General features: G+C 60.5%; 1 protein-coding gene across 1 annotated transcript; it reads right to left on the reverse strand.

The window, feature by feature from the left end:
- ESPNL (espin like) lies at positions 1-26,023 on the reverse strand. Its single transcript, XM_064287400.1, has 9 exons — positions 25,730-26,023; positions 24,292-24,482; positions 21,213-21,399; positions 19,001-19,183; positions 14,281-14,412; positions 6,668-6,779; positions 5,347-5,459; positions 4,228-4,419; positions 1-1,963 (listed from the first exon to the last, which is right to left on the reverse strand). Exons 1-9 carry the CDS (start codon positions 26,021-26,023, stop codon positions 374-376), a joined length of 2,994 nt encoding a protein of 997 aa, XP_064143470.1. The 3' UTR covers positions 1-373.
- Positions 26,024-26,467: the final 444 nt, after the last annotated feature.

A 26,467-nucleotide genomic window follows, 5' to 3' on the forward strand; every position in this document is an offset into this window, starting at 1 on the left:
AGAGGATGTTCAAGGGGATGCGGAGCAGCTGAAGGACCATAAATGGGAACCACTGCCTGGGAGGCATGCTGGACAGCCAGGGGGGTGATCCTGCAGAGAGGCCCCGGGGCTGGGACCAAGAGTGGGTGAACTTCGGCTGGGCCTGAGAGCCTGAGGGGCCTTGTGGGATTCAGTGGGGAGGGGTCTCTGAAGCTGGGTCCAGGAGAAGCAGGACCTGTCACAGGTGCAGGCCTGGAGGGGGCACTAAGCCTGTGGGTACCTGCCAGCTGTGTCTGGGGCTTACCTGACCGCTGCAGGGCGTGAAGGAGGAGAGGGGAGGTGAGGACTGGCTGCACCCCGAACCCCATCCCCATCCCGAGGCAGCTGTCTCCGCTCAGTCTCCGAAGTTGAACATCTCGGCCTCCTTTTCCTTCCAGAAGGCAAAGCTTCTGTCAATGTAACCGCAGATGTCTTCGTTGCTGAAGCTGCCCCACTGGGCACCTGGCCCCTGGACTTCAGGCTGGGGGCCACTGCTGGGCGCCGCGGCGGGGGACAGTGGCCTGAGCGCGGTGAGACCTGACTGGCGGCTGGCCTCCCTGTCCCAGGTGGGGCCCCGGCGGGAGCCGAAGAAGCGGGCTTTGATGTCCTCGAAGCCGTCGGTCCAGGCGCGACGGCCGGCGGCCACCTCGTCCGTCACGGCCCTGTGGAAGGCCCGCACAGCCTCCCAGCCGTGGGCGCCCAGGTGCTCGAAGACCTCGAAGCAGAGGAGGTGGCGCATCTTCCGCTCCTCGGGCGGCAGGTCGCACTCCAGGAGCCGGAAGTAGCCCAGCATGAAGAGGTCCAGCGTGAGGCCGCCGTAGGGCACCGGCGCCCCGTCCACGTGCGGCAGGAACTGCTCGGGCGACAGCAGCCAGCGAGGCCGCCGGCTCAGCCGCCGCAGCTGCCGGGCGGGCACGTGAGCCAGGATGGCCTTCCAGTTGCCCAGCAGGTGGGCGATGACGCTGCGCTGCTGCCACCGGTGGCCGAGCCGCGGGCCCTGGCTGGGCGGCGGGGAGGGTGGCCGGGGGTCCCGCGCGCGGCGGGCCTCCAGGGTCCTGCGGGCGGCGGTCTTGAGGGCGGGCGTGTAGGCGGACTTCTTCCAGTGGCTGAGGAAGAGAATCACGATGCGCTCCTTGCGCAGGTTGCCCAGGTCCAGGCCCGGCGCCGCGCCCGCCTCCGATGGGGCCTCCTCGCAGCTGATGCCCGAGTCGCTGGCCTCCTCCGTGTCACCTGGTCCAAGCTCCCCTCCCACGGGGCCACCGTGCGGCTGCAGAGGGGCCGCCCAGCAACCTCTCAGACACTGGCCAGGCTGGGACCTCGGCTCACAGGACCCCGGGATTGGGACACAGGGCAGGCCAGCCAGGCTGGACTCGAAGTTGCCACGCAGAGTCCGCACAGACACCCCACACTCCTGGATCTCACGCTGGGCCACGCTGCGTGGGGGGCTGGCTGGGGCCTCCCTGGGGGTTGCGTCTGGGGGCTGGGCGGCTGGCCGCTCCTCACCTTGCACCAGCCCGTTCACGCCCCGAAGCAGCAGGGACACGCTGCGCACCAGCCGGGCAATGTGGCTGCACCAGAAGGGCAGGGGCTGCCCGCCCGGCACCGTGGAAGCCTCCGCCACCTCCACCTTGCCCTCAGGCAGCACCGCGGCTGGGGCCTTGGCCCCCTCGCCCTCTGGCCCCGGTGCCTGGGGCAGGAAGTGGCTGTTGACAGTGATGCTGACCAGGGGCTCCGGCAGCAGGGCCTGCAGCTCCGCGGCCAGCCGGCCCAGCTCGCTCTCATACTCCTGGCAGCGGCGCCGCAGCTGCAGGTCAGCGATCTGCTTCTCCAGGTGCACCAGGTCGTCCTCAGTCAGCAGCTCCCCAAAGGGGCCCAGGATGGCCTGGTGGGCCTGGGAGTACTGCCAGGCTGCCTGCTCCACAGGACCTTCGCTCCTGCTGTCCTCCTGGGCATGGAGAGAGCAGGGTCAGCACAGCAGTGGCCTGGCACCAGGTCCCCCCGGGACCCTGGCCCAGCACTTGGGCACCCAGCAGGTCCTGGCCTGGATGAGAGAAGAAACGAGGTGCCTGGCCAGTCCAAGTCCAGAGCTGGAGGCTCAGCGCAGGCATCCTCCTCCATGGGGTCCCCTTTTTCCCCTCATGAGAGGCTGACGCATCTCTGCTCTATCACCACATGTCGTCTTAATCCCCCCTCACCTCTTCCATGTTTCATCTAAAGGGTCTCCCTCCTCAGAGCCCTCCCCACCAAATTCCGGAACCTTGTGTGGTTAGGCAGCAGCCCAGAATGGGCAGCCTCAACCACTCTGCTCTGGGCAGCCGACTTCACCCTCCTCCCCCTCCGCTCCCCCCTGCCCCCAGGCCTCATCTTGGCACCAGGACACAGTCCTAGGTGTCCACAGTCTGGGAGACACAGAGGTACCCCTACTCTGCCTGTGCAGACTCCTCCATACCTCAGCACCCCGAGGAGGTGCTGCTGTGGATGGTCATAGGAGAGGAGACTCCACTGAGACCTCACCACCTGGTGGCCGAGAGGCCAGGGATTGGGCAGCACTTTGCACTAGTGAGACCCAATCCCTTCCACCCAGCAGGGATGGGGCAGGGGACAGTCACTGTTCTGGGCAGGGTGTCTGGCCCAGGAGGGTCCGACCCAGGGACCCCCAGCCTCTGCCTTGCTGTGGCTAAGGTCAGCCCGGCTGTGCCAGCCCATCCTCCATTGCCCTGAATTCTCAGCCTCTCAGTGGTCCTGAGTCCTCGTGAGACTCACCCCCGTCCCAAGGAAACACTAGAAGGGGCCTCCTGGCTGAGCTAGAGGCCCCCGCCTGCCCTGTCTTGCTTGGCCCTCAACCTGAAGGACAGGCTAGGATGGGGTGGGCCTCCAGGCCAACACCGACCCACGGTTCTGCAATGATGGACATGTATATGCTGTCCAATTCAGTAGCCACCAGCCACAAGTGGCCACCAAACACCTGGAGTGTAGCTGGTGCTACTGAGGCACGAAGTTTTACTTCCATTTGACTTGAAGTAGCGTGGACTGAATTAGCCTCATGGGGCTGGCGTTATCGTACTGGACAGTGCAGGTCTAGACCCAGGGCTTCACACACATGCTTCAGACAGAATTGCAGGCCTGCAGGGGAAGACTGGAAACCCTGGTGGTGCCGTGGTTAGGAGTTCAGCTGCTAACCAAAAGGTCAGCAGTTTGAATCGCTCCTTGGCAACTCTATGGAGCAGCCCTACTCTGTCCTGTAGGGTTGCTGTGAGTCGGGATCGACTCAACCGCAACGGGTTAGGTTTAGTTTGGTTAGGGGAAGATTCTAGAACCACTGTTCGCACAGCAGCTGGGTGGGTGCTGATGAAATCCAAGTCAAGTCACAGGCTTCTCTGCTCAGATTCTCAAAGGCCGCCCAGAGGCCTCGCGGTAGCCCCATGATGTCCACCCACGTTTTCTCTCTGGCCTCCCCCTCGTGGCCTCATCCCCCCTCCCTCCAGGGCCCTGGCCTCCTCCTCTTTTCCTTTGGCCCTGCATGTGCATGCCACAGGGCCTTGGCACGTGCTGCTTATCTAATGGAAGATGCTTATCCCAGATGTCCACGTGGCTCCTTCCTCACTCCAGGCTCTGGCCCAGCATCCCCTGCCCCAGAGACCACCCTGACCACCCAGAGACAAAAGCCCAATCCTCTCTTTCTTTCCCCTGCCTTGCTTTTGCCCACACCACCCATCCCCCGCCCCACCCCCGGTGCACTGGCCTGTTTACCACCTGCCCCCTTGCTGGAATATAAGTGCCAGGAAGGCCCCACCTGCTCTGTTCGCAGGTGCCTGGTGCAGGTAAGCCCCCAATAAAAAGCCTTAAATAACGGAGTAAGCGGGACCACAGCTCTAAAGCAGGTCGAGGGCACTGCAACGACCCTCGGATCGGTTTCAAAGCCATTGTCTAGCAGAAGAGGACGCGAGGCCACAGCGGGCAGACAGCAGAATACCTGGGTCTCGGGATTCCGAGTCCCGGCTCTGGCTACAGACGCCTCACCTTGCGTTTCCACCTGCCCGGGAACAAAACCTCCTGGCCCCCCACGGTCCCGCCCCCCACGGTCCCGCTCCTCCCGCCATCCAGGCCCGCCCCTCCAGCCCTCTAGCCCCTCCCCTCCGGCCGTCCAGGCCCGCCCCTCTCACCTGGCCCCCGCCCCTCCAGCCCTCCAGGCCCCGCCCTGGGCCCCACCTGGGCTTGAGGCGCCCCCTCGGAGCTGAGGCGGGCCTGCAGCTTCCGCACCATCACCTGCCGCTTCCACTCAGGGATGGGTCGACCGCGCTCGTCCTGCGTGGGTACCAGCCCGTCCAGGTCACCCGAGGGCAGCCCTTCCAGCTGCAGCACGGCCAAGCAATCCGGGGCGTCTGCCGCCGTCTCCACCCCCTGAGCGTAAGATGGGGTCACGCGCTGCAGGGTCCCAGTACCCCATCCTCCAGACTGACAGTGTGAACCCCCTGAGGGCATGGCCGGGCTGAACCACCCGTGCCCCCTGCGTGGCGGGGCGGGGGGGGGGGCGCCTAGGTGTGTTGAGAGGGTCGCTGGTTGAGAGGCAACCAGTAGTCCTTCCTCCCTCCCTGTGTATGGCCTGGAAGAGGCTTCCCCAGCATGCCATGTCGATGGGTAAACTCGTCTGGGCAACAGCTGCAGGGCAAGGTCTAGCGGTCAGCTGCAGGACTTGTCAGTGCCTTTACTGTGCAGTTTGACCGTGCTGCGCAGCGTTTCCCAAACTCAGTTGTGCACAGAACATCTCGCTGAGAGTTCCCGACCTGTTCTGGGGAAGGGTGGGCAGGATTTATAGGAGTCTCTCTCACGCCCCAGGAAAGAGGGAGGAGAAAGGGGAGCAAACCTCCTCAGAGGATCCCAGGGCTGCCTGGGGGCCACTGACGAGGGCAGCAGGCCCCAGATCCACCGAACCCATGATGGCTCTTTCTCTGGCCTCATGATGGCAGCTTCCAGGGAATGTGAGGTACCCTAAGCTCAGAAGTTGGGGTGATGGGCTGGGGCTCCTTGAGATGACAGAGAAGGACACCCACATTTTCTATGATGGGGCGACGAGCTGCTTCTCTCTGGGACATGCCTCATGGCTTGCTGCCCTGAAATTCCTCTCTTCTCAGAGCCGGGGGACATCCTCAGGAGCCAGTGGGGCACCCAGGTCTCGGAGGGCCTGGGGTCCACCCTGCCAGGAGGAAGGGCCTGGGGCTATGCCGGAGTGACCCTCAGCCCACCCAAGGGGACCTGGTGCGAGGCCGCCTGGGCTTTGCCATTGGTGGGGGAACTTGGGAGACAGAGACCCGGAGAGCAGGGACGCACCGTTGGGACTGCCATGGCACTGGTGGTGACCCTTGGGGGGGCCGTGCAGGTCATCTGCTCCCTGGGGGGAGGCAGGTCAGGCTGGCCAGGCCAGGCCGGGCTGAGGTGCACCGCTGCGGGGAGGAAGGGGGTCTCGGGTCAGAGGGGCTTCCAGAGAGGGTGGGCAGAGTGGGGACAGTAGAAATATCAGCTTCTGAGGCCCCCAGCTTGGTGACAGAAAGCACCCCCCAGAGGTTCCTCCCCAGAAGCGCCTCACCTGTTACTGACCCGAGGCCACAGGCCTTCCTGAAGGATCCCTGGGCTGAAGCCAAGGACCCAGCCAGCCCTCCAGCATGTGGCCTGGGGCCCCAGGTGGATTCACACATTGCTGGGTGTTTTCTGCCAGGTCAATGGAATCGGACCAAGCCTGCCTTTTACCCGCTCCCCATCCCACTCAATCCATCTCACAGCTCCTCCCTGGAAGGGGCTAGGAAGGAGTGGTGTTCAGTGGCCCTGTGAGCCCTTACCCTCCACACACAGGGACTCCTAAGTGCCACCTAAAAGAAAAAAAACCCACTGCCGTCCAGTCGATTCCGACTCACGCAAACACACACATATGCGCACGTACACGCAGGCATGCCTTGGGTGTTTTTGCCACAACCCAGAGTAGGAAGCACACTCTGCCGCACACCCAGACAGGCACACACACATGCACATGTGTGATGTATGTAACTAAAGCGTGTCCTGAAGAGTGTTCGCCCTCACTCCGTAGGATGCCGGCTGGTATTTCCACGCTGTTCCACTCCGTTTTCAGAAATGCTGGCCACACCCCCGAATGGGTGGTGACCTGTACTTTGAGGACTGGTTACTGACTCAAGCTAACCACGGACTGGAAACCTGCCATGGTCCCAGCAACAGACCCCAAAGCGGACCTCGGCCAAGCAGAGGCCCCAGGGGGACGAGGCTGTGCAAGGTCGCCAGTCAGGAGGCCAGGCCTCAGGCTCTGACGGAGCCTGTGCCGAGGCAGGAGAGTGGGGCTAGGCAGGGGCTGGGCAGGGCTGGGCAGGGGCTGGGCAGGGCTGGGCAGGGGCTGGGCAGGGGCTGGGCAGGGGCTGGGCAGGGGCTGGGCAGGGCTGGGCAGGGGGTTAGAGACGCTCACTGTGGAAAACGTCTTGCCTTAAGAGAGCCACGAAGACCATAAAGGAAACGATGGAAGCTGTTTGCAGGGGAGGGAAATGGAGGGGGCCCGCCCAGCCCGTCCTGTGTGCTCAGCTTCCCTCCACACCCCACCTGCAGGGCCAGGATCTCAACCCCAGAGTCCTGCCTGGAGACCTGTACTTACGGCTGAGGCTCCTGAGCTCTGAGCCCTCTCTTCCCTCCTCCAGGGAGTGCCTGGTGACCAACAGCGGGGGAGGTGGGAACGGTGGTGGCGGGGGTGCCATCAGCAGCAGCACCTGCAGGTGGACGGGCCTGGTCAGCAGAGGCCCAGGAGGCCCTTGGCTTTGGCTGTTCCCAGCTCTATCAGGTGGGGCATGGGGCCAGTGAGGGGGGGTCCCGCCAGGGTGAGGCCCTAGCCAGCTTCCCTGGGGAGGATACAGGAGGGCCGTGAGCAGGAGCAAGGGTCCTCTCTCTCTTGTCTGTCCCCACTTCGCCTCCACGCTGGGTGAAGGGCTCCCCAAACACCCCTACAGCGGCTGTCTGGGTGTCATCACTCACTGTGCCCCCCCTCCCCACTACGCCCCTCCACTGGCTGAACATCCCCTGTCCCGAGGCTCGGCTCCAGGCCCCCCCAGGCAGGGTGAACAAGCACCTCCGGGCCCTGGGTCAGGACTGGAGTCCGGCTTTCCTGCACTTCATTTTGGCTTTACATGACATGCACAAACACATGTACACATACATGCAACACACACGCACACACATGCATCCTCACACACATGTGTGCTGCATGTCCACACACGCTTGCACATGCATGTGTACATACACTTACACATGCCATTATGGGTGGATTCATTCACTGATTTCCACTATTTTCAGGATATACATTAAATTATACATGTGCCCCCTCCCTGACTGTCACTGACAGTGCTGGGATCAACCCCTGGAGCCTCTCTTCCTGACCTTGTGACCCGTCAGTGTCTCTGGGTGGACAGCAATGGGCCAGGATTGGGGGGGGCATGTACCCAGCAGCTGAGGCCACAGGGTGTTACCCCACTTTCAGGTGAGGACTCCAAGGCCTGGAGCACAGAACACAGAGGTGGGTGGATCCTGATCCCTGCTCTCAGCCCAGCTGCCTTCTCAAAGAGCTGTCCCCATCCTGCCCCGCAGCCCTGGGAGAGGTGTGCCTCCCCCCACTGAGTGGAGAGCAGGTACCACAGCTGTGCTGGGACCCCCAGAGGTGTGGGCACCCAGGCCGGCCTGCCTGGCACCTGGGCGTAGGGGAACTTGACAAACTTATGAGGCTTCTCAGCCCACAAGCAGGGCTGTGTGGCTGTGAGCATGCCTCAGGGTGGGCTTGCTGTACTCACAGCCCACCATGTGGTGTCCAGGCTGGGAAGAGCCAAGGCTAGCACCTGGCCCAGGACCACCAGGCACAGAGCCCCCTGGATCAGCCCCCAGAAGCTGGTTTTGGGCATCCACGCCCAGCCACTGCAGAGGCACCTCCCCACCACCCCAGGTAGCTGCTGACTGCTGGGCAGCTCAAAGAGTCCCAACTGGAGGGCCCTTGGCTCTGTCTCCCATCACGGGGTGCTCTGGCATGGGGGCTGGTAGCAGTGCCCCCCTGCTCCTTCCTCCCTGCTTCTCCATGAGGCTCTCGGCACCGCCTTCCCTTTAAAGCTTTATAGCAGAAAGTTTGAAGCAGCCTGCCCCAGTCTCTCCTTGGCAAAGCCTGGGCTCCCTGTGTCCCTCAGAGCAGTCCACCTTGGGCATCAGGTTGGAGCCCCCCCATCCCCTCCCTCCAGGGGGCAGTGAAAACCAGAGGTAGCCCTCAATTGAGGGATCAGGTTAGTGCAGGGTCCTGGCAGGGGCAGGGCACCTGGCAAAATCAGCCCCCATTTTGGGACGTGTGGCTGGGCCAGGGCATGTAGTAGGTGACCCAAGGACAGTGCTCAGAGGCCCCCGCCCAACTGGTCCAGTGCTCTCGAAGTTCTGATCAAGGTGACCAGACCTAGGCCTCCCTGAGCCTCCACTGCCCATAGCTGAGGTGAGGTCATGCCTTTCTGCGAGGAGGCTGCTGGGCCCCAAGAAGGGCAGCCTGCAGGGCTGCCCCAGCCAGGGTACCCTCAGGAAAGCCCTGGGTCTGTGCCCACCACCTTGGCCCCTTGCCCCATTTCTGCCCAGGACCCTATGGCCACCACCTCGGACTCGCCCCTTCAGGGATGCAGCCCGGCAGAGCGAAGCGGAGCGTCAGTTGGCATCGGGGGCTGTCATAGTGGCCGCCCCTGCAGTGGAGGTGGAGGTCGGAGCCTCGTAGGCACGTGAATATTTGAAGGCTGAGGTGTCGGGTGGCCAGACGGGCTTGGGCTGGGGTGTGGAATCCCTTACATGGCTCGGTGGCCAGGGGAGCGGACCCCAGGGGACCCCAGGGCCCTGGGTCACAGCCACCCTCACAGGAGGTCCTTTCTGGAAAAGGGTCCACCAAGAGGAATCCTCCCTCCCACCCCAGTACAGCTCCTGGGCACAGATGGGGAAACCAAGGCTCAGAGAGGGCAGAGGCTTGCTCAGAGCCCCCACTGGGATGTGGTGGCTCCCAGCGGGCCCGAGGGCCCCTCAGTCTTTGGCCCAGAGGCCTCGGCAGTGGCATCAAAGGAGGGAGGGCAGGTGGGTGGGCCTGGGCGGAAGAGTGGTCTGGGGGAGGGGCAGCCCGGGAGGGTCTCAGCTGGCTCCTACATATATGCTGGACCTGCCCAGAATACAAACCCCAGGTGGCTCTTCACTGCGTTTGCCAGGAGTAGCTCCCAGGGAAGAGAACTTGCTTACTGCCTGCTATAAAAGGGTGGGTTTCCTGGGTTCAGGGCTCCTCGGCTTCAGCACAACCCATTGTGTGTACAGCACCCGTCTGGGCCACCCTGGAACTTGGGGGGCAAGGGGATGAAACAAATGCAGAGCTCACACTCCCTGCTATGTTGAAATAAGTCCCTGGTGGCACAGAGAGTTTGTGCTCAACTATTAGCCTAAAGGTTGATGGTTTGGACCCACCCAGCAGTGCAGAAGAAAGGCCTGGTGATTTTCTTCCATAAAGATTACAGTCAAGAAACCCCTATGGGAAGTTCTACACTGTAACACACAGGGCTGCTAGGGGTTAGAATTGACTTGGCGGCAACTGGTTTGTCTTTTTCTTGGTTTGGTCTCAGACCCAGGAGTCCCAGCCTCCTCAGACCCAGGAGTCCCGGCCTCCTCAGACCCAGGAGTCCCGGCCTCCTCAGACCCAGGAGTCCCGGCCTCCTCACACCCAGGAGTCCCGGCCTCCTCACACCCAGGAGTCCCGGCCTCCTCACACCCAGGAGTCCCGGCCTCCTCACACCCAGGAGTCCTGGCCTCCTCACACCCAGGAGTCCCGGTCTCCTGTCAGCACCAGGGATCAGTAACGAGCTGACTTTTGAGCATTAATAACCCAGAGCTGACAAGCGTGGACGGAGAAGCCAGAGCCTGACTGTTGGACGCTGGTCAGAGGAGGACCGAGCCCTGAGCAGACCCCTTACCAGCAGGGCCACCCGATGGCCTCCTCAGCCCCCTCCCCTGCCTGGACAGAGCCGAGCCTCACAGCACCTCTCCCCACTCCTCCACCTAGGAGCCCTCAGCAACCCCCTCCCAGTGGAATCTACTCTCAGGGGGGTGGGTGGAGAAGCCGTCCTGCCACCCCCCAGGGCAGAATGAGGGCTTGGCAGGGGTGGCAGCGACCTCTCATCCACAGAAAATGGAGGGGGCAGAGAGTCGGTCCAGGGACCAGGGTAGCTGACGTTGGCCCCACACACTCCCTCCCTCCCGTCCCACCCCCAGCCTCCGTTCCTGGCCTATCTTCAGGGGGAACTCTACAGAGCAGCCGGGAAGATGGGGATGATGGAAGCCTGGAAGCCCAGGCCGGCCCGGCATGTGCAGGGCTCAGCTGACAACTCTACAGAGCAGCTGGGAAGATGGGGATGATGGAAGCCTGGAACCCTGGGCCGACCCAGCATGTGTGGGGCTCGCCTGACAGCACAAGGATGTGGTCACCCCAGCACAAGGGTGCTGTCTCTGAATTCTAACAAGCACAAGAGCCTGACTGTGGTGTCCCAGGTGACAGAGAAACCACGACCCCGCACCCCACACCCTCAGGCTGTGGACATGAATCAAATCTGGGAGGCTCCAAAGGAGCGGTGGGGTTCATGTTGCGGTCCTTGAGGTTCTGGGGCCCGTGCTGCCCCCAGCCCAGGCATGTGCTTGGGGGCACCTGGGGGTGGTGGCCATGCTCGCCTGACCTGGAGCTTCCCCCAGCCCGCCCTCTTGTCCTGTGTTTTTGGTGAGATTTGAGCAGCGGCATGTCAGCCATGCATTATATATGCCGAGCCGGGTTACAGGCCTGTAATGCCACCCAGGCCGAGAAAATCATGACCCAGGGATCAGCGACACCACACAGCCGAGATTCAGTTACTGGCGAGGAGGCCAGGCCCCGCCTTTGCCTGGGGGAGGAGACAGTTGGAAGAGTTCCTTGGCCTGGTCTTGGGCCTCAGTTTCCCCATCTGTAAAATGAAGAGTCCTAAGGGGCACCAGGGACACCCTGGTGGTGTAGTGGTTAAGAACTACAGCTGCTAACCAAAAGGTTGGCAGTTCGAATCCACCAGGCGCTCCTTGGAAACCGAATGGGGCAGTTCTACTCTGTCCTATAGGGTCGCTTTGAGTCGGAATCGACTTGATTGCAACAGGTTTTTTTAGTTTAAGGGGCACCAGAAGGAGCCCTAGTAGCACAGTGGTTAAAGTGCTTGGCTGCAAACCCACCAGCCGCTCTGCAGGAGAAAGATGTCGCAGTCTGCTTCTGTAAAGATGACAGCCTTGGAAACCCTATAGGTTGATATGAGTTGGAATACACTCGATGTAGTGGGTTTGGTTTGGGTTAAAAGGCCACCGGAAGGAGTCTGGGTGGTGGGAGCAGTCTGCTAACTAGAAGGCTGGCAGTTGGAACCCACCTAGCGGCACTGCAGATGAAAAGCCTAGCAATCTACTTCCATAAAGATCACAGGAAAAAACAAACAAACGAACAAACAAACCAATGGGATCAGAATCCATGGCAGCTGACAAGGAGGACAAGGGCCGTCCAGACCCAGGGGAGGGTCTTAGCCTGTACCCGGACCACCATGCCAGGGCTCTGCCGGTGTTTGATGTGGATCTCATTTGCTCTTTGATCCCATTTTATGGATGAGAAACTTGAGGCTCAGAGATGCTCAGGGCTTGTAGTCACCAGGAAGATCGGGCTTCAACCAGCCCTGCCACCTCTGAGGCCCAGGTTCCTCCTGAGCCTCCCCCAAGCTCTGCTCTGCTCTGTTCTGCAGGGTGGCTGCAGCCTGGGGGCTCAGGGCAGGCCGAGTGGCAGTGAGGACACTGTGAGGGGACACCGTGGGCTCCACTCTGCGAACAGGCCCCACCACCCAACAGAACCGAACTCAGAGGTGGCACCACAGCCATGAGCCCAGCGCCCAGACAGGTCACGAGAGCGGTTGGAAGGCTGCCTCGATGGCCCTTCTAGTTCCCGCCCCATCCCATGTCAGAGAAACCCACCTCCTCATTGCACAGATTGGGTACTGAGCCCAGGAAGGAGAGGCCCTTGGCAAGGTCACGGGGACATTAGGAAGAGAAAGGGAGGAGGCCTGGCTGGGCTTGGGTGGCCTGAGGTCCCACAGACCCCAGGGGGTGCACCTCCCATGGGGCAGACCTGCCACCACCCGCCCAGCCTGTTCCCAAGCTGCTTCTCCTGGGACTCAAGCCCACTGGAGGCAGAGATGGCTGCTCTATCGTGGGGACAGTGACAGGTCTCAGCACCTCCTCTGGGGCCAGCGGGAAGAAGCCAGTGTGGCGACCTCTAGATATTGTGTTTCCATCAATATTGCATCAGGCACGGCTCCCCCAGCCTGGCCCCCAGCTGACAGCTGCCCTCCCCACCGAGCAGGGACCCAGCAGGCCTGATGTGGCAGGGGCCTCCCAGCCAGTGGCGAGAGACTGGCACCCCTGCTCCACACCCAGTGCTGGTGAGGTGGGGGGGGCCAATTCTTCCCTACCCTGTCCTCCTGAGCAGGGGACCCCCGGGGAGCCCTGGGCTCCATGAAGTAGGTTTGGCAGTGGCTGGTTGGACTGGACCTCCTACAAGTTCAAGACCAGTTTGGTAGTTCGCCAGCATCAAAGCAGCCCACACCACTAGGCAGATGGAGTGCAGCACTTCCCAGCAGCCATCCGGCACCTTCCTCTCATTGCAGCGAAGACAAAAGAAGGAGGCTTCAGTCCCTAACCTTGAGTTCCCAACAATACCCATGGTCAATCACACTGACTAGCCTCAAAAGCTAAGGGTTTGGGTTTGCAAGCGCTGAGCAGGTATGACAGACCACCACAGGCTGGGGCAGGCGGCTCAGGCACTGGGGGAGGGGGCTTCTGGACCAGGGGGCATGGGGAGACTGCAGGGTCAGCCCAGATGGGGCTGGGGAACCCCCAGTGAAGGGGGCCATGTGGATTGAATTGTATCCCCTGAAAAGATACATCATGCCTATAAATGTGCCTGTGAATGTGACCTTGTTTGGAAACAGGGGTTTTCTTTTGTTAATGACGTCATATTGGAGGAGGGTGGGTCCTAAACCTAATCACTTCCAAGTGGTATCTTGGAAAAATGGAGAACAGACATGGAGAGGCACACACACAGGGGAAAGACACCATATGAAGATGGGGACAGACACTTCACAGGCCCACGAGTGCCCAGGATTGCCAGCGGCTACTAGAAGCCAGAAGAGACAAAGAAGGACCTTGCCCTAGAGCCGATGGCCTGAATTCAAACTTTTGGCCTCCAGACTGAGAAAATAAACTCCTGGCCACAGGATGAGTTATATTTTGCAGTCTCCCTGTGTCTGTGTTTAATACCACTTTCTTGTTTCTGATCTGTGTGGTAGTACGCTTGAAGATCTTAAAAGATACGGATTTTTTTCCAAAAAAAAAAAAACCCAAATTACTTCAATGCCAAGATAGAAAACAGAGTAATCGGCCATTCCTTCCCTCATTTGTTCACACACTTGCCCATTCATTCACTCATCCATTCATTCACTCATTTGCTCGCCCAGTCCTTCACTCACCTGCCCTTCACTCATTCATTAACATACTTGCCCATTTATTCACTCGTTCATTCATTTGCTCACCCATTTGTTCACTTACCTGCCCTTCATTCATTTATCTGTTCATTTACTCATCCATTCATTCAACAAGTACTTGGTGAGCCCTGTTCCTTGCTGGGAGCTGGGGACCAGGTATGAACAGGACAGACTAGGTCCCCTCCTTACTGACCAGGAAACAGGCTGAGGGAGGTGGTGAGGCTGTCCAGGGTCACACCTCTGGGAGGGGTGGAGCCAGGACGAGAACCTGCTCCCCACCCTGAGGAGAGCCCTGTCTTCCTGGGGTTGCACCAGGGTCACGTGCTGAGCAGACGGACAGCCAGAGCCCAAAGCCTCATCAGGGGCCCAGGGCCCTGCTCCCACTCACCAGGTATCCTCATAACCATGGAGGGTGGTGCCCCAGAGTCACAAGTGTGGTCCCTGTGGCCCAGAAAATGGCTTTCTGTGATCAAATTCCAGTCCCAGCCCAGCCCAGCCCCTGCCAGAGCCACAGGCCCTGTTGCAGCCCCAGCCCAGCCCCAGCCAGGCCCCTTTCCCCTGGCAAACCACATGTCCGGGGCAGCAGAGGGCCTGCCCCAACCCCTCTTGGGTGGATGGGGCTCCGAGCCATCCTCACCGGCTGGGCCATGTCCCATAGGTACTGGGCGCAGTCCTGGTGTCCGTGGTATTTGGCCAGGTCAGCTGCTGTGTAGCCGTCTTCATCCCGGAGGGAGGGGTCCACATGGTGGGAGACCAGGGTCTGGCAACACTGCAGTGGGAGAGCACACTCGTGACCCATTGCGCACACTGCAGACAGTCCCTGGGCGCCAGGGGCCCACTGCCCAGGAGGGACATTAAGGCCACCAGGGCTGAGGAGCCACCCATTCACCACAGAGGCAGGACTTGAGTCTGGGCAGCAGCTCCAGAGCCCTGCCGGTGACCCCTGCCCGCCCCAGTAGCCACCCTCTGGCGCCAACTGCACCTGGCACCACACACAGACCAGCTGCTCTAATGGCAGCTGTGGCCCCCCTTGTCCCGATGGGGTCTGAGGGGCATCCAGGCTCCGGCCCGGCCTTGCCCTCCTAGCTACCAGCTCCAGGCTTTCGGCACAAGAACCTGTTCCAGTTCCCATAGCAGCCCTCTGAGCTATGCGGATCCACACAAGAAGGAACAGGGGCTTTGGGGTTCAACCTTGTCCCAGGCTCCCAGGACTCAGCCAGGACTCAGCCGGGTTCCCCTGTGCCCTTGACCCCCTTGCACCCGAGCCGTGCTCCTTCCAGTTGGGCCTCAGCTTCCTTGGGTTCACTCAGTCTAACTGAAAACTGAGACCCAAAGGAACCCACTGCCCCCGGACTACAGGCTACTCACCTGTACAGGTGCAATTAGCCCTCCCGCCCCCTAGAGTCAGTGCATCAGACAGGAGTTGGGTGAAAAGGCTGTGGGGGGCTGGGAATAAATGCTGAATCATAACCCAAACCAAAAACCAAACCTGTTGCCTTTGAGTCGATTCAGACTCATAGAAGTCCTACAGGACGGAGTAGAACTGCCCCCTAGGGTTTCCCAGGCTGGGAATCTTTACGGAAGCAGACTGCCACACCTTTCTCCTGTGGAGCAGCTGGTGGTGGGTTCAAACTGGTGACCTTTCGGTTAGCAATCGGGCACTCAACCACTGTGCCACCAGGGCTCCTTGAATCATCATCAGGGGGCTGGAACACCCCTGTGAGCCTGGCATCGAGGCCACAGAGACCCTGGTCACGTCCTGGTTCTACTGCTTGCTGGTCAGTGAGCTGGGCAGAGAACTGAACCTCTCTGAGAAGTAGGGACGATAACACTAACAGGCAAACACTTTGCGATTGGCTGCTGACCTAAAGGTTGGTGGTTCAAACCCGCCCAGTGCACCACAATCTGCTTCCACAAAAGATTACAGCCAAGAAAACCTATGGGGCAGTTCTGCTTTGTACACGTGGCATCTCCATGAGTCGGAATCGCCTCGATGGCAACCAACAACTAGCAACATGACACACACCGTTAGCCCCCCTCTTACTGGTTAATGGCACCCCAACTGTTTAGCCAGCTGGAGGAGAACCTCAGAGAGGGAGGACTCTGGCCAGCCACAGGGGTGAGTCAAGACTGACCCCCTGGTCCTGGTCAGCTCCCCCTTTGGGCCGTGAATGCCTAGGCCCAGGTGGACTCTTGCACATCCTGTCTAGGAGATTGAAGGGGAAGTGCCTCGGAAGGGCTTCCTGGTTCAACTTTCCTCCCGCCGTCAACGGGCCCAGGTCCCAGGTGGCCGCCTTCTTGAACTGAATGGGCTAGGCCTGAGGACGCCTCCGTCTTGGCCCCAAAATGCTGAGGAGGGTGGGCCCAAAGGTGAAGTTGCGGCCCGCTGGCCCTGCTAACACACAAGCCCACGGCCGCAGCCACCACCTCCAGACTTGTCACTGAGTGAGAACGACTCCTGTGCACTTTAGCCACTGTCCCTGACAGCTGAGTGCATCCTCTTGAGGCCCTGCAGGGGAGCAGACCCGCCAGGCACACCCGCTGTAAAGGCCCCGGGGCAAATGCTCCACTCAGCTCTGCCCTTGTAGGGCGAGAGCAGCCGCAGACAATCCCGGAACGTGCGCCTGCGCTCCACAGAGACTTTATCCACGGACACTTAATTTTTAATTTAATGAAAGTTTCCTGTGTCAGGAAGTATTTTTCTTTTGCTTGTTTTTTAACCATTTTAAAACGTGAAAACTCTTCTTAGCCTGCGGGGCCTTCTAAACACAGGAGGTGGGCTGGAATTGATCAGCAGGTTTGCTGACCCTGCCCTAGGGGATGTTGGGAGGCAGAAGCGTGAAGACGTTCTGGAGCCAGTGCCTGGGGTGGAAGCAGGTGTGCAGGGACGGGGAGGCTGAGGCAGGAGGAGGCCAGGGAGCCAGCTATGGGCAGGCACCCCCTCAGGAGAGCAGAGAGAAGGGCTCTGGCCTTGGGGTGGGGTGGAGGAGCCAGTGCCTGGGGGGGCTTTTCCCGGTGAGCTGGGGAGGGGGCTGGGATGGGGAGCAGGGATGAGTGGTGAAGTGCCCAGGGCAGCAGAGTCTGCCTCCTAAGAGTAAGGGGCAGTTTGAGCGGAGGGTGCAGACTGCAGTAGAAGGGGCTTCAGGTCCTGGGTGCGAAGTCTCAAAGCGATTTTGAGAAGGCTGCGGGACACTGAGCTGGCTCTCCTATATATTCTTTAAAAGACCCCGAGGACCACTAACTACTTTTGCTGCTGGACTGCACTTCTGAGGTGATGCTGCTGAGAGAGGGCACCTGGGGCCCCAGCGACACTTCATGTCCCAGCTGGGAACAGTCATCCAGAATCTCAGCCCGTCGAGAATCTCAGCCCAGGATGGAATACTCAGCTGCACCTCCAATTAAAATCCTCCCTCTGGGATGAAGAGCCCTGGTGGCGCACTGGTTAAGAGCTTGGCTGTTAACCAAAAGGTTGGCAGTTCGAATTCACCAGCCGCTTCTTGGAAACCCCATGGGGCAGTTCTACTCTGTCCTATAGGGTTGTTATGAGTTAGGTTTGATCTCTGGGGTGAATAAAACTCATTGCCCTTGAGTCGATTCTGACTGATAACAACCCTCTAGGACAGGGTAGAACTGCCTCATAGGGTTACCAAGGCTGTGAGTCAGAATCAACTCGACGGCAATGGGATTGGTTTTTTGGTTTTGGTCAATCTTTACGGCAGTAGACTGCCACATCTTTCTCCTGAGGAGTGGCTGGTGGGTTTGAACTCCCAACCTTTTGGTTAACAGCTGAGCGCTGAACCACTGCACCACCAGCGAAAAAGAGGAAGACCCTCAGCAGGATGGATTGACACAGTGGCTGCAACAATGAGCTCAAACGTAGCAACGATTGTGAGGATCCTGCAGGACCGGCAGTGTTCCCTTCTGTTGTACGTGGGGTCGCTATGAGTCGGAACTGACTTGACAGCACCTAACAACAACAACGGAGCCCAGGTGGCGTAGCGGTTAAGAGCTCAGGCTGCTAACCAAAAGGTTGGCTGTTGGAATCCACCAGGCGCTCCTTGGAAACCCCATGGGGCAGTTCTACTCTGTCCTATGGGGTCGCTATGAGTTGGAACTGATTGGACAGTGCCTAACAACAACACGTGGGGCACAGGGCATTTTTAGGGCAGCGAAACTATTCTGTATGATGCTATCATGGTGGACACATGGCATGACGCATCTGTCAAAGCCACAGGCCTGTACAGCTGAAGACTGAACCCTCCTGTAGACCAGGGAATTTGGTTAATAACAGGGTGTCGATTTCAGCTTATCAGCTGTTACAAACGTACCACACGAGTGCGAGATGTTTATAAGGGGAGAAACCTGTACAGGGGAGAGGGGTTATGGGAACTCCGGACTTTCTGCACAATTTTTTCTGTAAACCTAGAACTGCTCTAAGAAATAAAGTTTATTAAAGCAGGGAAAAAAAAAACACTGTCCCTCTAGCCAAGGTTGGGGCATCTGTCTCAGGGTTGCCCCTGGGGCTCGGGGACAGTAGGGGGAACCCAGGAGACTCCAGGGAGATGGACTGACATGCTTTTTGGGAACGTGCTGTCCAGGACGGGGTGGGGCGGGCAGAGAGGTAAACCTATACGTGACCTGGCCTTTAGACCACGCCCTCCTAGATGGCTGGCCATGGCTCTGATGGGCTGTTCAGCATTTGGACTTCATCACTGTCTGCTTTGGCTTTCTGGGACTTGTTCCTTTGAGACTGGGCCATGTGAGCCCCAAGGTTTGTCTGGATAATAGCAGAGGGGCTCATGTCACCCCCAGGCATAATTTTGCCAGGGAAGGCACTCCCGTCCGAGGGCCCAGCAGCCAAGTGCCATCCTCAAAAGACTGTCGTGGTCAGTCCTGTGAGGGTACCCCAGGTAGGGATGCCAGTAGGAGTTCTATGGAAGCAGAAGGAGCCCAGCACCGAGGATGAGAGCTAGATTTGGTGGTGCAGTGATTAAGAGCTGAGGCTGCTAACCGAAAGGTCAGCAGTTCGAATCCACCAGCTGCTCCTTGGAAACCCTATGAGGCAGTTCTACTCTGCCCTATAGAGTTGCTATGAGTCAGAATCGATTCGACTGCAATGGGTTTTGGTTTTCATCTGAGTTTGGATCTTGGTTTTGCCACTTGACCTTGGGCAAGTGACCTTGCCCCTCTGAGCCTCAGTCTACCCATCTGTGAAAGGAGACGAAGAGCACCTATCTTGCGGGGCTGTGGTAAGGTTTGAGTGGTACAGTTAGTGAGGGCCCAGACATAGCGAGTGCTCAATGACTAATTTCCTAGTCTCACGCCCTGACGTTCCGCCTTGCCCACGCCCACCTCACCTCCATCTGCCCATTCTCAGCTGCATCGTGGAGCGGGGTCCCACCCCAGGAGTCTCTCATGATGGGGGCACCCATTAGCAGGAGCCGGTCCAGAATAGGCGTGTGCCCGCCTCGGGCTGCAAAGTGAAGGGCTGTGGCTCCCTCGTTATCCCTCGCCGTCAGGCCAATGTCTGTAAACGTGACCTGGGACAGAAGAGCAGAGGGAGGCAGGCCAGCAGGCTGAAGCTGGAGTAGTAGGGAGATGGCTCCTGGTGGGGAAGGGAGGAGGAAGGAGGAGGGGAGGGGAGAGTAGGGCACGGGAAAAGAGAGGTGAGAGGGGAGGGGGCTCCCAGCAGAAGTTGTGGCTGTCAGGGATGCAAGAGTCTCGCTCCACCCAGGATGCTCAGGGGACAGAGCTAGCTCAAAGGACCCGTCCCCGTAACTCCAGGGCAGCATGAGAGCCAGGCTTCACTATGGGGGTGCAGTGAGCCTCAGCGTTTTTTTTATCTGGAGACATCATAGACCCTAAATCTGCCCAGATCTTAAACCAAACACCCCCAGGGGCTGGTTTCATGCATCAAATGAAAACACCCACACCTGGCATCTAGGGGCCCCATTTGCTGATGAAGGAAAGGAAGGGAGAAAGGAAGGGAGGGAGGGAGGAAGGATGGGGGAGGGAGGGAGGGAGGGAGAAAAGTAGGAAGGAAGAGAGGGAGGGAGGAAGGAAGAGAGAGGGAGGGAGGGAGGGAGGGTGGGAAGAAGCCAAGATGGAAGGATGGAAGGAAGGGAGGAAAGAAGGAGCGTCCTGGGTGCCAGGCGCAGTCCTGATTGCTCCCTAAACCGGTATCAGCACACCAACCCCATATAGGAGCCCTGATGGGGCGCCTGGGGATGTTGGCTTGAGGCCCAGACCTGCTGCAGCCACACGAGGGAGACAGTGCACAAGGCATGGCGCTTTGGGCGCCTTGGGGCTGAGGGTAGCCTGGAAAATCCTCTACACAGGGAGGCTGGAGGCAGGTGCCATGGCCAGGGGACTGGACTCCACCCCGAGGCCACGGGGAGTCCCTTCCTTCCTTCCTTCCTTGCTCCCTCCCTCCCCACTGCCCACAACACCTCCTGAGTACCTGCTAAGCTAAGCACCAGGCCTGGGGAATGCAGCAGACAGTCCCTGCCCTCATGGAACTCCTGGATTTGTATTCCAGGTGGTGGAAATGAACAGCAGACAAGACAATGAAGTCAAATATGCTGTCTGCCAGGTTGTGGCACCATGGAGGGTCGCAAGCAGGAGAGGAGACCAAGTGCTGGGCTGGGGGGCGCTGTCATCTTAAAGGGGGAGGTTGGTGTGGACCCTTGGGCAGCTGCATGCCAGTCAGAAGGCCCAGCACAAGCAAAGGCCCTGGGGTGAGAGTGACCCTCACCTGTGAGGGGAGGGGCCGAGGGAAGTGTGGGAGGTTCTGAGCAGACGGCTCTCAGTCGGGTCTCTGCTAGTCAGGTCTGTGCCCTCCAACAGCTCCCTAGCGCCCTCAGGAAGCACCCAGGGCCTTTCAGGGTCTTCCAGGGCCTCGGTTGGCCTGCCCCACCCAGGGGCCAGGCTCTCCCTCTTTTGCCAGCGTGTGTCCTTCTCTGGAGCTTGCTGTGGGCCCAGCCCGCTGCCCAGCCACCTCCCGTCCAATGTCAGCTCTGGGGGAGGCCCACCCCTTTCCACTGGGTCTCTGTAAGTATAGAAGTCTGAATGGGCCCTCTATGGGTCTGGTGGGGGGAAAGGGGTGGCACCTGGTCCTGGTTGGGGGATGTTGCCCTGGCCTGGCCAGAATGAAGGGCTGAGGGCCCCAGTCCAGGCAAGGGGCCCAGGCCAGGCTTGGCTGGTGTTGGACACAGGAAATTGAGCCCCTGGGGTGCCACCCGCCCTGACTCCTTGGGGGAGTAGGGCCCCAGGGGTAGAAGGTGAACTGCTCCACGGCTCTGCATGGAGCTCTGACAGGCTGGAGACCCTCGCGCCCAGCCACTCAGGAGCAGCTCAGGGCCACGAAGTGGCTAAAGCCTGGGCCTCCTGCACACAGGGGCTTGGTACCTTTGCTAACCTGGTTCTCTTGGCCTTGCTAACCCGCTCATCTGACTCTCAACAACCTCGTGGGTGCCCACACCTCCAGTGGGCAAACTGAGAGCCCAGACTGGCTCCTAGGCAGCTCCGGGGCAGGAACCCCTCCCTCCCCCGGGCCAGGGACCCTCTTACCAGCCAGACCACAAGGGAGTAGTGGCCGCGGGCAGCGGCGGCGTGCAGCGCGCTCATGCCGTCCAGGGCGCGCAGGTGCACGTCGGCGCCACAATCCTTCACCAGGAACTGCGCCAGGTGCAGGTGGCCCTCCTGGCAGGCCAGGTAGAGCGGCGAGGCGCCGCTGCGCGTCCTCCGGTTCACACCGCTGCGGAGGGAGGGAGGGCGGCTCAGAGGCGCTGGGTTGGGAGGGGGCGCAGCGCGGGGAGGGGGCTGTGTCAGCCAAGGGCAGCCCTGCTTGCACCCGCTCACTTACAGGGACACCTGCAGGCGCACAGGTTGCACGGCCCACTACCAGCAGAGCTGGGAATGGAGGAGAGGGCCACTGACCCCGTTGCCCAGTCCCTCCATGCCCGGCCCTGGGGCTCACGGGCAGGGGGCACCTTTCCTAGTCTGCGCGGAGGGTTGAACAGCCCAGTGGGGCAGCAACTGGGACAGCGCCCCCTGCCGGTGAGCCCCTGCCAGTGAGCCCTGAGCACACACTTAACCTCTTAGAGCCTGGTGCCCACTCTTGAAAAGGGCCACTGTGGGCAGGACCCCAAGCCAGCCAGGCCACCCCAGAGTGGACGGACCAGGGCAGGGTCTTGGGGCTCCTGTATCCCACTCTGCCCTCAGCCGCTGTAGAGCTCAGAGGAGCAAGCCCCTGGTCCCCAGTGACCGAGCTACAGGGACAGTAGTCCTCTACCCAAGCTGACCCTACCCCCTGGCATCACCATCCACCCCTGCCCTTTATGGGACACTTGACTGTGAACGAGCTTCCCTACTCCTACAGCTGCTGCCCCAGGTTCTGGGGTCCCCCGCGGGGCACCCCAGGTGGCCCAGCCTGCCTTGGGGGCAGCAGCAACCCCCCAGCTCCTTCTTTCCTTCCCTCTGGGCCTCTGGGTCCGGGTTACAAGCACCAATCTTTCCAGACCCGAAAGGGTCACAGGCCTGGACTGGATTCCGGATTCTCAGTTGTCCCTGTGGAGACAGAATCGAGCCCAACTCGCCAAGGCTCGTCTCTGCCTCTGGGTCCCCTGTGTCCCCTCTGACCAGCATTAGGGCTGCTTGGGCATCCCTGAGATGGAAAACCTGTGCGCCCTGGCTCACACGGTGCTGGATGCTGAGGGGCTGGGGCCTCAGTGCAGGGTGGGTGGAAGAAGGGACCTGTGGGGAGTGACCTGCTCTCACGAATACCCAACAACACTTTTCTGCTCCCATGGGGGTTCCCGTGACTCTGGGACCCTCCCCAGAGGATCTGCGGCCGCACAGTGCAGTCATAGGCCTCAGCTGACAGAGGGAGAAACTGAGACCCTGAGCTTTGAACGGTTCACTCAAAGGCCTGCACCTGGGTTTGAGTCCCTCCTCTCCCCTTCTCCAGGGCCTGACAGAAACAGACCCTCCCTGTCTCTGTCCCAGGGACATGAGGGTGCCTCACGTGGGATCCTGGTTGGGTGGTCTCTGTGTCACTTGGGTGGTCCCTGGCTCTAGACCCATGGCAAGCTCACTCTGCCAATGAAGGGCTGGTCCCTGTGCCTGCAGAGTCCAGGGTCCACTCACCAGTCACGGGATGCACCCATAGGGCAATGCTGGGCCTCTGTGCGCTTTGTGGGGTAGAGGGCCCTCGACTTTCCCCAGACTTGCGGAGGAGCCTAGACCCAAATCAGGCGTGGGGCAGGTGGCTTCAAGCACCAGTGCTAGGTGAGATCCAGGTGACCTGGTCAGTGGGCCTGGGGCAAACTGAGCCCCACACTCGGTTCCATTGGGTGGTGCCAGGTGGCAGTGTGGGCCCTGGGGCACCAGGCCTTCCCATTTTTATAGAGGAACAGGATGTGTGTGTGAGTGCGTGCATGTGTGAGTGTGTGTGAGTGTGAGTGTGTACATGTGCACATGAGTTATGCATGTGATAGTGTGATAAGTGAACGTGTGTGAGTATGCATATGTGTAAGTGTGTGTGAATTTCTGTGTGTGTATGAGTGTAAGTTAGTGTGTATAAATGAACGCATATATGTGTGTGTGTATGAATTTCTGTGTGTGTAAGTTAGTGTACATAAATGAACACGTGTTTGTGTGAGTGTGTGTGACTTTGTGCCTGAGAATGTGAAGTCTACCCATTGTCAAAGGGTGGCAACTACTTTAAAAACTGTGGTTCCAAAAGACACACCGTGGGGTGGCCAGGCCAGGGCGGCCTGTTGGGCATCCGGGGAGGCCCACAGAGTGCGCAGACCAGGGGGTGAGAAGGCTGCTCCACACCTGGGCTGTCAGGGCTTGGCCGGGACCAAAAGGGCAGCCAGGACCACCAGGCATCCAGATAAGCTGCTCCCTCAGAAAGAAGATGCAGACGTAGGGGCAGGTGGTTCACTGGGAGAAAATCCAGTGACGGGAAAGAAGGCGGTGTTGAGGGCTGGGTGGACAGGAGAGTTCCGCTCTCAGCAGGAAGCAGCCCTGAAAGACGGGGTCCTGAGGCAGCACCCCCCGCTCCTGTACCTCGCAAGTGCCTGTTACTATGATGACGGTGAGTGTCCGTGTGTGGGCAAGGACTGGAGAAGCCTGAGGATGAGACACGAGCCCTGTGGCCACCTGCCTCAGCCAGGTCTGTCCCTGGCCCTGGCCTGCCCTTTCTTCCTCACTCATCCACTACATGATGTGGACACAGGGCTACCACCCTCGAGGGCTCCCAGTTCAGGGGGTGCATTTGGGCTGCCTGAGTGGCCGCTCGCAGTCCTCCATTGACTTCACTTGATTGAGGCCCCCCTCCCTGGGCATCTCCAGTCTGCTGCTGCTCCAGGGCTCTGAGCTGTCCCCAGATAGGCCGGGAGCACCCTGAGCACCACGCGGGCTTCCCGTTGGGCTGTTCCAGCAGCTTCCTGGCTGTTCTCCCTGGCCCTTCAATCCCACCCCCTCACAGCTAAAACACTCACCTCCTGTAGCTGGCCTTGAACCTGGTCTGCCCCTTTGCCCAGGTGGGCTTCAAGGCCCTTCCAGACCTCCACTCAGAGCCTCACTCCCAGCCCACCAGTCCCCCTCCCCCTGCCCTCCCTCCTCAGTGCGGACTGCTCACCTGCTGTGGGCAGCCACCAGTAGCTTCAGGCAGGTCAGGTCTCCGCTGACAGCAGCGTGGTGCAGGGGCAAGGCTCCCTCCAGCGTCTCCAGTGTCGCTGCATGGCCCTCATGAAGCAGCCACTCCACCACCACAGGGTGTCCGAAGCGGGCGGCCAGGTGCAGTGGGGAGACGCCTGAGGCATCTTGGTCCTGCCAAGGCCAAAGGTGGGACCGTGGGCCAAGTGGCTCGCTGGACCGTTCCAGCTGGCAACACCACCACGCGCAGAGTGGCTGCCAAGGGCCCCCATGAGGCCACACTGCCCAATCCTGAGGGTTCCCTGTGGCACAACATGAGCAGGGGAGGCCTTGCCACCAGGACTGTGAATTCAAAGCTGGGAGCCGAGCGGTCTGCTCCAGGTAAGGGGCAGGGCTGGGACTCGAACCCAGATCAGCGGCTGCTCACCTACACCCACCCCAACTCTCCTCTCAGCCAGCAAGGCAGGTGCCACTTGCCCATGGCGCCTGGGATGGGCTTGTGGGCCTTTGGCAGGTCCCAGGAGACCACGGGTGCTGACCGATACCCAGCAGTCTTGGGTCGGGGCGTTAGTTTGTTCCTGAGGGCCTGTGATCAGAACACGCCCAGAAGTGGGGACGGTTCCCACCGCTGCCTCTGGGGTTCTCCAGTGAGAACAGGAGTGCAGAGGCCATGAGACTGAGCTGCCTCCACCACTCCTTGTCTCCCCATCCAGGAACCCAGCAGGCCTTTCTGGCCTCTGGGAGAGGGTTGTCCTGTCGGGGGTTGGCCCACGTCCCCCAAGGGTTCATGGACAGTGAGAGTCCTCTGCCTCCACAAAGGGGACAGGCAGGCAGGAAAAAGGGAGGCGGGGCCCCAGAGAGATGCCCAGACAGGTACCTGTGTGACCTTTCCCTTCCAGCCACTCCCACTCTCTGCCCCCACCCCCCACCCCCGACTCCTTGATGCCCACGGCTCCCAACTCCCACTGCACGTCTCTACAGACCAGATCCAGTTGCTTTGGAAACCAGGCCCCCGAGATCAGGCCTGATGAGGGAGAGGGGTCCTGAACACCAGCAAGACCCCCACCATCCAGGCTGAGGGCTCCTATTGGTGGAAGGGGACGGGGACTGTGTGCAGAGACGCAGGTAGGAGAGTGGCAGGTGGTTTCTCGCTGGGGAATAAGAGGGTGCTCTGGAAGATGGCCTTGGCTTTCAAGGAACGTATGCTGGTTTTGGGGTGGCCTGGGACTCAAACCCAGCTCCAGCCATACAGAGATAGACCCTCCGACTGCAGTCCCCAGGGACACAAAAAAAGGTTCAGACTTCAGAAGCCCAGGACAGGACCCAGTGGCCTAGGGCTGGGGCACCTGGCCTTCTGGGTTCACACCTCCCAAGCTCCCCAGGGGTCTGTGGCTGCCCTGGGCCAGCAGGCACTCACTTACCTGCAGGCCGCAGCCTCCCTCGCGGACAAGCCAGCACAGCTCTGCCAGGTGGCCAGTGGCTGCAGCGTCATGTGCTGGGGTGGCCCCGTTGTGGGCCCGCTGGTTGCCGGGCAGCTGGGCCCGCTGCACCAGAAGCTTCACGCAGTCCAGATGGCCAGTGCGGGCGGCGTGGTGCACCAGGCTGGCACCCAGTGTATCGGTGGGGCCTTGACCCAGGGCCCCGTCCTCCAGCAGCTGCTCCAAGGTGGCCAGGTCCCCCTGCTTGGCGGCTGCAAGCGCCTGCTGCTCTGCCATGCTCAGCCCAGCTACCCCAACACCCCACACCCCAGCAACCTAGCACCCGGCACCCTGGCCGGCTCTCTGTGGCGCTCGCACGCAGGCCAGGCTTCCTGTTTCAGGCGTGGAAACGAGCCCCTGGATCTGGTTACCCGATAAGCAGCTCAGAGGGCAGATGGGAGGCAGCAACTGGGAGGGCAGTGGGGTGGGGGACTCGCAGCCTACCCACACACTCCCTCATGGAGGGTTGGAGCCATGGCCGGGGGGCTGCAGAGGAAGGGGCCATAGCAGGGTCCTGCTGGGGGCAGGGGATGCAGCAGCTGGAGCTTCTGGGCAGGCCAGGCCCTACTCAGATGCTGGCTGAGGGCTGGGACTGCCGAGCCAGCCCAAGTGGGCGCACCAGTCTCTGTTCCCTTGGGTGTCGTGCATCTAGTACCTTTCCTCATTGCAAACATCCTCTCG

The sequence above is a fragment of the Loxodonta africana genome, chromosome 6 (genome assembly GCF_030014295.1).
Source record: "Loxodonta africana isolate mLoxAfr1 chromosome 6, mLoxAfr1.hap2, whole genome shotgun sequence".
Taxonomy (NCBI): domain Eukaryota; kingdom Metazoa; phylum Chordata; class Mammalia; order Proboscidea; family Elephantidae; genus Loxodonta; species Loxodonta africana.